This window comes from Mesoplodon densirostris, chromosome X, assembly GCF_025265405.1.
Source record: "Mesoplodon densirostris isolate mMesDen1 chromosome X, mMesDen1 primary haplotype, whole genome shotgun sequence".
Lineage (NCBI taxonomy): Eukaryota > Metazoa > Chordata > Mammalia > Artiodactyla > Ziphiidae > Mesoplodon > Mesoplodon densirostris.
Window position 1 is genome coordinate 129531035 of NC_082681.1, and position 14514 is coordinate 129545548.

The 14514-nt window shown below is 40.3% G+C and overlaps 1 protein-coding gene across 4 annotated transcripts in view; it reads left to right on the top strand.

Moving 5' to 3' along the window:
* ARHGAP6 (Rho GTPase activating protein 6) overlaps window positions 1-14514 on the top strand; it is a 490717-nt gene that overhangs the window by 423964 nt on the left and 52239 nt on the right. For all 4 annotated transcript variants that reach the window (XM_060086691.1, XM_060086692.1, XM_060086693.1 and 1 more), the window contains one exon: window positions 8730-8801. In XM_060086691.1, the coding sequence (XP_059942674.1) occupies window positions 8730-8801 (72 nt within the window). The remainder of the gene's footprint in view (window positions 1-8729; window positions 8802-14514) is intronic.

Sequence of the window (14514 nt, forward strand, 5' to 3'; positions counted from 1 at the left end):
AATGCATATATAGATGGTAAAACTATAAAGGAAAGCAGATAATTGATACTGCAAAAGTCAGTCCAGAGATTACCAGGGGTGACAGGAAGGGAGGCATACAGAGGGCTCCTCGGGTACTAGCTGTAGTCTACATCTGAACTTCGCTGTTGGTTATGTGAGAGTTGACTTCCTCATTAATACTTACACTGTACATTTATATTTATACACATCTACATATATCATACATCCTCTAGTTAAAAAAAAAAGTTGAAAAAAATTGTTCCACTGTATCTTAAAAGAAAATGTCTCCTGGCTTCCCTGGTGACGCAGTGGTTGAGAGTCCACCTGCCGATGCATCCCGGTCCGGGAAGATCCCACATGCCGCGGAGCGGCTAGGCCCGTGAGCCATGGCCACTGAGCCTGTGCGTCCGGAGCCTGTGCTCCACAACGGGAGAGGCCACAGCAGTGAGAGGCCCGCGTACCGCAAAAAAAAAAAGAAAAGAGAAGAAAATGTCTCCTATCCTACATGTATTCTGGTTCTTTGACAACTTGTTTGAAATTTAGGATCTGTCCACTGGTTATGAAAAATAAATCCCTTAAGCTTTTTTTTTCTTTCCAGTTTCTATTTTTTAATTAAAAATTTTTTTTAACATCTTTATTGGAATATAAGTGCTTTACAATGGTGCGTTGGTTTCTGCTGTATAACAAAGTGAATCAGCTCTACATATACATATATCACCATATCTCCTCCCTCTTGCGTCTCCCTCCCACCCTCCCTATCCCACCATTCTAGGTGGTCACGAAGCACCAAGCTGATCTCCCTGTGCTATGTGGCTGCTTCCCACTAGCTATCTATTTTACGTTTGGTAGTGTTTATATGTCCATGCCACTCTCTCACTTTGTCCCAGCTTACCCTTCCCCCTCCCCGTGTCCTCCAGTACATTATCTACATCTCCATCTTTATTCCTGTCCTGCCCCTGGGTTCTTCAGTACCTTTTTTTTTTCTTTTTAGATTCCATATATATGTGTTAGCATACGGTATTTGTTTTTCTCTTTCTGACTTACTTCACTCTGTATGACAGACTCTAGGTCCATCCACCTCACTACAAATAACTCAGTTTCATTTCTTTTTATGGCTGAGAAATATTCCATTGTATATATGTGCCACATCTTCTTTATCCCTTCATCTGTCGATGGACACTTAGGTTGCTTCCATGTCCTGGCTATTGTAAATAGTGCTGCAATGAACACTGGGGTGCATGTGTCTTTTTGAATTATGGTTTTCTCAGGGTATATGCCCAGTAGTGGGAATGCTGAGTCATATGGTAATTCTATTTTTAGTTTTCTAAGGAACCTCCATAGTGGCTGTATCAATTTACATTCCCACCAACAGTACAAGAGGGTTCCGTTTTCTCCACACCCTCTCCAGCATTTATTGTTTGTAGATTTTTTGATGGTGGCCATTCTGACTGGTGTGAAGTGATGCCTCATTGTAGTTTTGATTTGCATTTCTCTAATGATTTGTGATGTTGGGCATCCTTTCACGTGTTTGTGGGCAATCTGTATATCTTCTTTGGAGAAATGTCTATTTAGGTCTTCTGCCCATTTTGGGATTGGGTTGTTTGTTTTTTTGGTATTGAGCTGCATGAGCTGCTTATAAATTTTGGAGATTAATCCTTTGTCAGTTGCTTCATTTGCAAATATTTTCTCCCATTCTGAGAGTTGTCTTTTTGTCTTGTTTATGGTTTCCTTTGCTGTGCAAAAGCTTTTAAGTTTCATTAGGTCCCATTTGTCTCTTTTTGTTTTTATTTCCATTTCTCTAGGAGGTGGGTCAAAAAGGATCTTGCTGTGATTTATGTCATAGTGTTCTGCTTATGTTTTTCTCTAAGAGTTTTATAGTTAACATTTAGGTCTTTAATCCATTTTGAGTTTATTTTTGTGTATGGTGTTAGGGAGTGTTCTAATTTCATTCTTTTACATGTAGCTGTCCAGTTTTCCCAGCAACACTTATTGAAGAGGCTGTCTTTTCTCCATTGTATATTCTTGCCTCCTTTGTCAAAGATAAGGTGACCATATGTGTGTGGGTTTCTCTCTGGGCTTTCTTTCCTGTTCCATTGATCTCTATTTCTGTTTTTGTGCCAGTACCATACTGCCTTGATTACTGTAGCTTTGTAGTATAGTCTGAAGTCAGGGAGGATGAGTCTTCCAGCTCTGTTTTTCTTTCTCAAGATTGCCTTGGCTATTCGGGGTCTTTTGTGTTTCCATACAAATTGTGAAATTTTTTGTTCTAGTTCTGTGAAAAATGCCAGTGGTAGTTTAATAGGGATTGCATTGAATCTGTAGATTGCTTTGGGTAGTAGAGTCATTTTCACAATGTTGATTCTTCCAATCCAAGGACATGGTATATCTCTCCATCTGTTTGTATTAACTTTAATTTCTTTCATCAGTGTCTTACAGTTTTCTGCATACAGGTCTTTTGTCTCCTTAGGTAGTTTTCTTCCAAGGTATTTTATTCTTTTTGTTGCAATGGTAAATGGGAGTGTTTCCTTAATTTCTCTTTCAGATTTTTCATCATTAGTTTATAGGAATGCAAGAGATTTCTGTGCATTAATTTTGTATCCTGCTACTTTACCAAGTTCATTGATTAGCTCTAGTAGTTTTCTGGTAGCATCTTTAGGATTTTCTATGTATAGTATCATATCATCTGCAAACAGTGACAGTTTTACTTCTTCTTTTCCGATGTGGATTCCTTTTATTTCTTTTTCTTCTCTGATTGCTGTGGCTGAAACTTCCAAAACTATGTTGAATAACAGTGGTGAGAGTGGGCAACCTGTCTTGTTCCTGATCTTAGAGGAAATGGTTTCAGTTTTTCACCATTGAGAACGATGTTGGGTTCGTCATATATGGCCTTTATTACGTTGCGGTAAGTTCCCTTTGAGCCTACTTTCTGGAGGGTTTTTATCATAAATGGGTGTTGAATTTTGTCCAAAGCTTTTTCTGCATCTATTGACATGATCATATGGTTTTTCTTCTTCAGTTTGTTAATATGGTGTATCACATTGATTGATTCGCATATATTGGAGAATCCTTGCATTCCTGGGATAAACCCCACTTGATCATGGTGTATGATCGTTTTAATGTGCTGTTGGATTCTGTTTGCTAGTATTTTGTTGAGGATTTTTGCATCTATGTTCATCAGTGATATTGGCCTGTAGTTTCTTTCTTTGTGACATCTTTGTCTGGTTTTGGTATCAGGGGGATGGTGGCCTTGTAGAATGAGTTTGGGAGTGTTGCTCCCTCTGCTATATTTTGGAAGAGTTTGAGAAGGATAGGTGTTAGCTCTTCTCTAAATGTTTTATAGAATTTGTCTGTGAAGCCATCTGGTCCTGGGCTTTTGTTTGTTGGAAGATTTTTAATCACAGTTTCAATTTCAGTGCTTGTGATTGGTCTGTTTATATTTTCTATTTCTTCCTGGTTCAGTCTCAGAAGGTTGTGCTTTTCTAAGCATTTGTCCATTTCTTCCAGGTTGTCTATTTTATTGTCATAGAGTTGCTTGTAGTAATCCCTCATGATCCTTTGTATTTCTGCAGTGTCAGTTGTTACTTCTCCTTTTTCATTTCTAATTCTATTGATTTGAGTCTTCTCCCTTTTTTTCTTGATGAGTCTGGCTAATGGTTTATCAATTTTGTTTATCTTCTCAAAGAACCAGCTTTTAGTTTTATTGATCTTTGCTGTTGTTTCCTTCATTTCTTTTTCATTTATTTCTGATCTGATCTTTATGATTTCTTTCCTTCTGCTAACTTTGGGGATTTTTTGTTCTTCTTTCTCTAATTGCTTTAGGTGTAAGGTTAGGTTGTTTTTTTCAGATGTTTCTTGTTTCATGACGTAGGACTGTATTGCTATAAACTTCCCTCTTAGAACTGCTTTTGCTGCATCCCATAGGTTTTTGGGTCGTCATGTTTTCATTGTCATTTGTTTCTAGGTAGTTTTTGATTTCCTCTTTGATTTCTTCAGTGATCTCTTGGTTATTTAGTAGTGTATTGTTGAGCTTCCATGTGTTTGTACTTTTTACAGATTTTTTTCCTCTAATTGATATCTAGTCTTATAGCTTTGTGGTCGGAAAAGATACTTGATATGATTTCAATTTTCTTGAATTTACCAAGGCTTGATTTGTGACCCAAGATATGATCTATCCTGGAGAATGTTCCATGATTCACTTGAGAAGAAAGTGTATTCTGTTGTTTTGGGATGGAATGTCCAATAAATATCAATTAAGTTCATCTTGTTTTTTTTTTTTTTTTTTTTTTTTTTTTTTTTTTTTTTTTGCTGTACGCGGGCCTCTCACTGCTGTGGCCTCTCCCGTTGCGGAGCACAGGCTCCGGACACACAGGCTCCGCGGCCATGGCTCGCGGGCCCAGCCGCTCCGCGGCATGTGGGATCTTCCGGGATCGGGGCACGAACCCGTGTCCCCTGCATCGGCAGGCGGACTCTCAACCACTGCGCCACCAGGGAAGCCCTATCTTGTTTAATGTATGATTTAAAGCTTGTGTTTCCTTATTTTCATTTTGGATGACCCATCCATTGGTGAAAGTGGGGTGTTAAAGTCCCGTACTATGATTGTGTTACTGTTGATTTCCCCTTTTATGGCTGTTAGTATATGCCTTATGTATTGAGGTGCTCCTGTGTTGGGTGCATACATTTTTTTTTTCTTTGCGGTACGCGGGCCTCTCACTGTTGTGGCCTCTCCTGTTGCGCCGGACGCGCAGGCTCAGCGGCCATGGCTCACGGGCCTAGCCGCTCCGCGGCATGTGGGATCCTCCCGGACCGGGGCACGAACCCGTGTCCCCTGCATCGGCAGGCGGACTCTCAACCACTGCGCCACCAGGGAAGCCCGGGTGCATAAATATTTACAATTGTTATATCTTCTTCTTGGATAGATCCCTTGATCATTATGTAGTGTCCTTCTTTGTCTCTTGTAATAGTCTTTATTTTAAAGTCAATTTTGTCTGTTATGAGAATTGCTACTCCAGCTTTCTTTTGATTTCCATTTGCATGGAATATCTTTTTCCATCCCCTCACTTTCAGTCTGTATGTGTTCCTAGGTCTGAAGTGGGTCTTGTATAGACAGCGTATATACAGGTCTTGTTCGTGTATCCATTCAGCCAGTCTATGTCTTTTGGTTGGAGCATTTAAACCATTTGCATTTAAGGTAGTTATTGATATGTATGTTCCTATTACCATTTTCTTAATTATTTGGGGTTTGTTATTGTAGGTCTTTTCCTTCTCTTTTGTTTCCTGCCTAGAAAAGTTCCTTTAGCATTTCTTGTAAAGGTGGTTTGGTGGTGCTGAATTCTCTTAGCTTTTGCTTGTCTGTAAAGGTTTTAATTTCTCCACCAAATCTGAATGAGATCCTTGCTGGGTAGAGTAGTCTTGGTTGTAGGTTTTTCCCTTTCATCGCTTTAAATATGTCCTGCCATTCCCTTCTGGCTTGCAGAGTTTCTGCTGAAAGATCAGCTGTTAACATTATGGGGATTCCCTTGTATGTTATTTGTTGTTTTTCCCTTGCTGATTGTGATATTTTTTTCTTTGTATTTAGTTTCTGATAGTTTGATTAATATGTGTCTTGGCGTGTTTCTCCTTGGATTTACCTTGTGTTCGACTCTCTGCGCTTCCTGGACTTGATTGACTATTTCCTTTTCCATATTAGGGAAGTTTTCAACTATAATCTCTTCAAATATTTTCTCAGTCCCTTTCTTTTTCTCTTCTTCTTCTGGGGCCCCTATAATTCGAATGTTGGTGTGTTTAATGTTGTCCCAGAGGTCTCTGAGACTGTCCTCAATTCCTTTCATTCTTTCTTCTTTATTCTGGTCTGCGGTAGTTATTTCCACTGTTTTATCTTCCAGGTCTCTTATCCGTTCTTCTGCTTCAGTTATTCTGCTATTGATTCCTTCTAGATAATTTTTAATTTCATTTATTGTGTTGTTCGTCATTGTTTGTTTGCTCTTTAGTTCTTCTAGGTCCTTGTTAAATGTTTCTTGTATTTTCTCCATTCTATTTCCAAGGTTTTGGATCATCTTTACTATCATTTCTCTGAATTCTTTTTCAGGTAGACTGCCTATTTTCTCTTCATTTGTTTGGTCTGATGGGTTTTTACCTTGCTCCTTCATCTGCTGTGTGTTTCTCTGTCTTCTCATTTTGCTTAACTTATTGTGTTTGGGATCTCCTTTTCACAGACTGCAGGTTCGTAGTTCCCGTTGTTTTTGGTGTCTGCCCCCCAGTGGCTAAGGCTGGTTCAGTTGGTTGTATAGGCTTCCTGGTGCAGGGGACTAGTGCCTGTTTTATGGTTTCTGGTGGGCAGGACCATGTCTGGTGGTGTGTTTTGAGGTGTCTGTGACCTTATTATGATTTTAGGCAGCCTCTCTGCTAATGGGTGGGGTTGTGTTCCTGTCTTGCTAGTTGTTTGGCATAGGGTGTCCAGCACTGGAGCTTGCTGGTCATTGAGTGGAGCTGGGTCTTAGCGTTGAATTGGAGATCTCGGAGAGCTTTCACCATTTGATATTATGTGGACCCGGGAAGTCTCTGGTGGCTGAGACCTGTCCTGGATTCGGCTCTCCCACCTCAGAGGCTCAGGCCTGACACCCGGCTGGAGCCCCAAGACCATGTCAGCCACACAGCCAGGTACGTGGGGGAGTTTCTTGCCTTTTGGGAAGTCTGAGGTCTTCTGCCAGCGTTCAGTCACCGTTCTGTAGGAGTTGTTCCACATGTAGATGTATTTCTGATGTATCTGTGGGGGGGGAAACTGATCTCCATGTCTTACTCCTCCACCGTCTTGATGGTCTCCCCTCCCCCACTTAAGCTTTAATATATGGTTTAGTTATTCTTCTGGGTCAACTAAATATTAAAATGAAGGAATGATAGAATTTTTTAAAGAAATATGCTCTTGCTATAGTCAAATATATTTGGTTATATGAACTAGTGATGAACAAAGTATTACAAAGTAAAAGACCTGTCAGTCCTATCTGAAGAACAGATTAGAATCTTGTGCAGTTAGTATGTTTAATGTCTGTCTCTATGTAACAAGCCATGTAAGGCCCTATGGTGAGATTATCGTTTAGACACTGAAGATAAGAACATACACATGATAGAAGAGATTGACGGCTCTTTGCCACATCACAACTGATTTACATAACTTTCATCTATACAAATCTCACGACTGCAAGAGTGAAGACTCTTATGAACTATTTCCATTTCATGGGAGGAGAATCACTTTAAAAATATTTCTTTGGGGCTTCCCTGGTGGCACAGTGGTTGAGAGTCCGCCTGCCGATGCAGGGGACACGGGTTCGTGCCCCAGTCCAGGAAGATCCCACATGCCGCGGAGCGGCTGGGCCCGTGAGCCGTGGCTGCTGAGCCTGTGCGTCTGGAGCCTGTGCTCCACAACGGGAGAGGCCACAATGGTGAGAGGTCCGCGTACCACAAAAAAAAAAAAAAATTTCTTTGCTTTTTGAAAGGAAGGAGGGGTTGAGTGTGCCTGGTGATTATGCTGTGATGTCTTTTGCCTCCAAAAATTCAGAGAGGAGACGTTGGGAATATCTGCAGCCCCATGAGGATCCCAGGAATGCTCATTTCTGTTGAAGAATGCTTAGTCTGTCTTTTCCTGATATCAGAGTCTTGCCTTTAAGTTTTATCGGGCTGAATCTCTTTCTTTACTACACTTTTAAGTATATCTTATGAAAAAAGACAATTCTTAATCCCCCTTTTAAGCATAAGTTTCCTTGCAGCATGGGCTTCATTCCTCCTGCTTGGTAGCTGTGTGGATTCCCGATTTGCACTTCCCACACATTAAGCTGACAGCTGCATTATTCCAAAACACATTCTTGCAATGATGACTGCCAATATTTTATGATATCCTAGGAATTCATTTGCAGCTGGCTACTGATATGAGAGGTTTCTATATTATTTGGTGAGTTAACCAGTTAAGTACATTTGTTGCCAGTGCAAGATGCTAAGAGGATAAATGCCTTACTTATTCTAGTAAAAAATTAGAAACAACCCAAGTGTCCATCAGTGGGGGGGATGGTTTATTAAATTATGGTATAGGCATACTATGGAATACTATGAAACTCCCCAAAAGAAAGTAGATCTGAATTTATGGAATGTGTCAGGCTCCCCATTAAATACTTTATATGCATCATTTTATTTAATTCTCACAACAACTCCACAAAATTCCCATTTTACAGATGAGGACCCTGAGACTTGTCCAAAGTCACATAATGAGTAAATGGTGCAGCAATAATTAGGTTTGAGTTCTATGGACCCCGAATTTATTTCCTTATCCAGTTACAGCCTGCTAGCTCATGAATGTCAAAGCCATATGTATTGTTGGCTCCCCTCTCATGGAGATTTTATTTGAGATAACATTGGTTTGCGTGAACATGAAGAATAGGAAGAGACTCATGTAATAGAAAAAGCAAACATATCTGAGTGTCAAAACTAAATGACTTCTGAAGGAGGTAAGTTTCCTGTACTTCCCATGATTGAAACACAATTTAAGGGCATACACCAAGATTCTGGTTGTGTGCAATCCAAGTCAAGGATTTTCATGTATTTTCAGGGCCATTACTCTGTTTAAAATGCCAAATTCTGAGTAAAGTGAGAAGTCATGCTTTTGCTCAAATGTAGTTATTCATAATGTAAAATGTCAGTTATATGCTTGTTTTTACAACTTTTCATTCTTTTAATACTTACAGATGGACAAAAGCGAAAGAAATCTTTGAGAAAGAAACTGGATTCACTAGGGAAGGAGAAAAACAAAGACAGAGGTAAAGGACAGAATGAACTAAAGCAAATGCATCTCCCATGGAGACTAATGGTTGAATTTGGTGGGGTTTTTGAATTGCATTGATTTATGTGGTTCAACTCTATTATGTAAACTGGATTTCTACGATGGAATGTCATTGAAGGCTGTTGGAGTGGCCCTGTACTGAACTGATGAGTTCAACTGGTTTGAGCAAAATGTGATTTCTGCCAAGTTTATGGTTCCAATTATGATGCTAGCCAATCAGCACTGCATAAGGAAAACCAGGTTGAGCAGCCATGGATAGCATCTCTAACGCTAACCAGCTGTCTGGCAAATCCAGATAGTTAGGCAGGGCTAGTTGAATGAGAAAGCGTTTGGATCCCCCCACCATGACTACTGGAAAGAAACAGTCTCGCCCTCGTGGCTACTGAAGATGGGACATTCTCAACATTGTAATGTTAGATCACAGCACGCTTATTTTTTTGCCCTGTGTGTTTTGGGAATTGTTGACTCTCTTCATACTGTCCCCTTCTATATCTATTTAGGAAACCGATAGTTTAGCCACTCTTTCAGAGGTATTTGTGGTCATTTTTAACTAATATTCATTGAGCCTGCATAATGGGCACCTGGGCCTCATTAACCCAGTACATCTTTTTGTGGCTTGTTTCTATGGGTTCATATGAAATGACTGCTGAATGGTGTGGGCATATGAATGTATTTCCATTTTATATGACATAGGGAATGAGTGTAGGAGTCAGGAAAGCCGTATATCTCACCTTGGAGTTCTTTTATCTAATGATCGAATTTCTGCTTGAAAAGTAATGAAAGGCAATGAAACTGAAGGTATAAAAATAAATGCATTGTGATAAGTATTAGACAAGACCGAGACACACCGTTGATCTGAGACTCTACACCCATATCTTGAACTGTGCCTAAAGGGTCATGACATCTGGTTCTTGGACTAAAAAGGGATTAAAGAATTCTAAAGAATGGAAAGCCAATGTTTTACTTCCCTTAGAGCATGATTTCTCAACCTTGGGACTATTGACATTTTAGACTGGATAATTATTTTTTGTGGAGGCTGTCCTGTACATTGTCTGAGATGTTTAATAGCATCCCTGCTGTCTACCACTAGATGCCAGTAGCACTGCCCCCAACCAAAATATCTCCAGACATTTCAAATGTTTACCTCAAACTGAAGAAAAGGACATGAAAATGTCAGTGATCCCTACCCCTGACTACATAGCAGAATAATGATTGAAACCTTTAAAAATTCCAGTGCCCAGAACCCCACCCCAGAAAATCTGATCCCGTTGGTCTGTAGGGGTACTAAGCATGAGTAATGTTATAAACTACTAATGTGCACCTTCTAAGATGAGAACTCTGGTCCATACTAACCAGTATACTCCCCAGGGCACCTTCTACCACAGGAGAATCTACTGCTGGTGTAATGAATGCAAAAGACATTAACTCTTGTCCAGCTACCTATCATTGTCTGATAAATTGTATTGTATTTAATGGGTTCATGTGTTCTTACCCTTATTTTTTAGAGGAACATTAGTAGCCAGCGTAGCTTTATTAAACTAGAGTTTTTACTCATTCTATTCCTGCCATGGACCATCTTTATCTTGTGAGCTTAGAGAATTCGTGAGAATTCTCATTGTTTATAGAGTTATTAAAGGGATCATTCAGACTGATATTAGTAATGTGTTATCTTTAAAGCTGTTTATTCTAGGATGAAGATAATGGTACTAGGATCTGAACACTCGTGATGTAGACTTGAGGTGATTCTTCGGAAGTGCCCATTCCGGCTAAACTAAGCACAAGGAACATTTTTTGCAGATGTTTGAATTCCCTCAACAGAGGGAGATGTATGTGTGCTTGCTTATGTAAGAAAACAGCAGGAAGTAAGGGTAGGGCAGGAAGGGCCAGGGGAAGTAGTCAACCACTGTGCACTGGACTATTATACATTGTTTAGACCAAATCACATTTATGTATCATATAGGCTCAGTGAAAACTTGGCAGCGTTCTGTAAGGTTGCACAGGGGTGCTGGCTGGGAAAAGGAAGGCAGGTCCTGGTGGTTCCAAAGAAAAAACACATCACCCATCCAACTAAGGAGAAAAATATCAGGATTTGTGGCAAAAGAGGGTTTTTTTTAAAAATATAGCTTTGATAGTTAAAAAGATAATGTCCTAGGCTTAAGTGAAGCTTAATTACATGGCACCTTTTCTGAACATAAAGTCCTGTGTGTGTCCACACATCCAGTACATGGATGTCTTGGGAACCAGGGTGTGATGAGGCAGTGTGCAGCTCTCGCATAATTGTGATCAGTTCACATTGTTTTCTTCCGTTTGAATATTAGCATCGGGGTTCATAACAGCTGCACATGTGAAAAATGACAATCATTTGAATCCAAGAGTAAAAGAAGGAAAACAGGAAATTCTAGATGACTTCTTGGGTTAGGTCATCTAAAAATAAATAGGAGCAGCTTTTTAGAATCGACTTGCTCTCCCAATAAAGCGATTCATTAAATGTTTGATATGCTGCTATATTGATTGATTCAATCAGAATGAAGCCTGTCCTTTGTTTTATTTAATTGTCTTCACATAATATACAGCAGATCATGTGACACTTCTGTGTCCCGCCTGCCACTTAAGCAGTGCCCATATGACTTTTGATTTCCATACAGAAAGTAATTCAGGATTGATACTGGTTCAGAAAACTTATTTTCATACAGAATAGTTCCAGGTTCTTCATTTCTCTTAGTTAAATTACTTGGCACCCAAAAAGTATTTTTTAAACTTTCAGAACTTCAGAAAAATTCTTTCTTGTGTCAAAAAGAATCACTCTTGGGGAAAGGTTTTAAAATGGCTACTTTGGGCCAATTATTGTGGTTCCTAATCAGAGCACAAGGGAAATAGGTTTTACTGTGGCCTAAGTCTGAGAGCTAGGTCCCCTCTCTACAGGATATTTTCAGATGATGAAATGTTTATCAACATAAACTCTGGTGATAGTTCAGGTCTAGCACCTTTCTTTGTGCTGAAATTATATCATGCCATGTTTTATTGTTCCTCACTGTCTAAATGGGTTAATATATGTGAGTTGTGAAGTAGCACTACATAGGAATAGTTGATACAACTTTATTTTGTGTCATGTTAAATAACAGTAGAAACATCAAGTATCAGTTATCACTCTTTAGAAATTCTCAAAGAAAATGTATTGAGTGCTGTTACTGAAGATGAGAGAAACAGGGGGAGTGTGATTCCAGGGAAGAATAGGAGGGGCCGCCTCGCTCAGGACTGGGTGGGCCGCAGCACAGCTTCTGGTCTGCATGCTAAGAACACTGAGACGCCATCAAAGTGAATTAAGGATGGGGTGGCTTAATGGTGTCTTTAAATGGATTACCACACTGCAGTGTAAAACATGAACTTCGGGTGGGGAGGTGAGACCACGGTGGAGGAAGGAAGCCTGATTCCAGGGGCCAAATCACTTCTGGTGAGGATAGGTCCAGGATGGGACCGAGGGAGTTGGTGAAAAAGATAGCTTGCAGGGAAAAGTAAGAGGAGAGGAGAAAGTCAAGGAGATGTGAGGACAGAGAATCAGATGGGTCATTTGGGTAGACATCCGCGTCACTTGGGATGATGGTAGATGGGGGTTCTGACGGTGATGATGGAAGATAGCAATGAGCAGGGGGGCAGGGGAAGCTTGCAGTGGCACCAGGTTTCTGCCACACAGCAGGAGGGGGACGATCTGGAAGCTGAAGCACGGAACTGAGCGACCAGCACACCACCTCCTGGCCCTGAGGGTCATGGGGAGGGAGCGGAGACAGCCTCTACCAATGAGGACAGCAGGGGACGCAGTCTCCTTAGTAAACACATACTATAGATTAGAACATGATACACACAGTCCCTGGGCCCAGAACACTGAGTCTTGGGTAATATTTTTATGGTTTTAAACACCCATTATCAAGTTTATTAGCTGCTATCAACACAGAGTCTGTAGGTTCCCTTCTCCTTCCCAACAGAAGAGCTTTGAACCCACAGATAAGCATGTGTGCCCAACACTTTATTTACACAGAAAGGAAGGTTTTGCTCAACAGCCTTGGGCTGAGTCCTCAATTTCACAATACCCATATTTTGAGAAGCAATGACATTCAAGGAACCCTGTCTAGAATTTTCCAGGGACTAGACACTGCGACACAAGTTTAGAGCATAGCGAGATCTGTCTCCTTTCTGAAGCTTGTGAGAGAGTTCTCTGGAGAAAGCAATGAGAAACTAAAGAGACTAGATCAAAACACTACCACTGAAAGAATAAATAAACTCAGCCAGGAAAGAAAGCCTATTAGAGAAGAGCAGAAATAAGAAAAGAGAAATAAAAGAGTCATCTGGGGAGAATGACTTCATGTATTCCATCTGTTTAATTTCTATTCATTTATTCCAATTTACAAGTAGAGCGGCAGACGTTTAGATATTAAGAATGACAGATACCAAAGGAAACCATCTTGCTTCTTTTTTCCAAGGATATTAGAGATCTCTAGCCGAGTCTGGTTGGTTTCCTTTATGTGGAAAAAATGTCTAGGAGAGGAATCAATAGTCCTCATGTCACATTAAATCTCTGCTATGAGTATGCCTACTTGAGCAGACACAGGTCACCTGATACATTTATCAATGTCCTTTCTGCTATCATTACCCACCAACAGTTTTTATATATTCCGAGTAGCTATCAGCCTTGCCATACGTGTGTTCCTAGATTTTCCCCAAGCTTTTTGAAGGAAGACTATTTGATTATTCCCATAGACAAGATAACACTGATTTACACAATAAATCCTGAGATGTCCCCTTTGGTTTCTAATTTTGCTAGTAGTGGAAATGACCTTTTATCAGTAGTGAGTATTGGATCTTGCTACACTGTCCACATTGATCCCTAAAAACAAATGCCTGAATTGTTTTTTTGCATTAACGTATGCCGACTAGTTAACAAACTTATAGAGGATGATAAGCATCCTCTGGAAAATCCCGAAATGCTGAAGTTTTGATTTTTCACTTCAAAATGAATTGCATGTTTTGATAGAACAAGAGGTTCAGGCTTTTCAAGTGCCATTTCTTTTTTTTCTTTTTTTTTTTTTTTTTGCGGTATGTGGGCCTCTCACTGTTGTGGCCTCTCCCGTTGCGGAGCACAGGCTCTGGACGTGCAGGCTCAGCGGCCATGGCTCACGGGCCCAGCCAATCTGCAGCATGTGGGATCTTCCCGGACTGGGGCACGAACCCGTGTCCCCTGCATCAGCAGGCGGACTCTCAACCGCTGCGCCACCAGGGAAGCCCTCAAGTGCCATTTCTGCTTTAAATGCAGACTTGACTGTTAGCCCAGGGATGTTCAAAATGTTGCCGTGGATCAAAGAGGAAAATCTTTTAGAGCCTCTTCCCACCTGATTTAATGTTAGCTTTTTCAGCCTTAGAATTGTTTTCCCTTGCTCATTCTGGTTTTATTCATAAGAGTTATAAAAACAAGGGAGAGGCTAGACTCCAGTTTTTTGCTGCTAGGAGATGTAATTTTGAGTCTCAAAGAAATAATGCATTTAATATAATTATTAATGCTTTTCAGCATGAAATTTAAAATAATACCAATAAAATGCATGGCCCTAAGGATCAGCGTGCTTACAATGTACGTGTATACAAGTGGATTTACTATAGAGATCCACAATGCAATTGTGTATACATCTCCAAGTAAAGCCGTA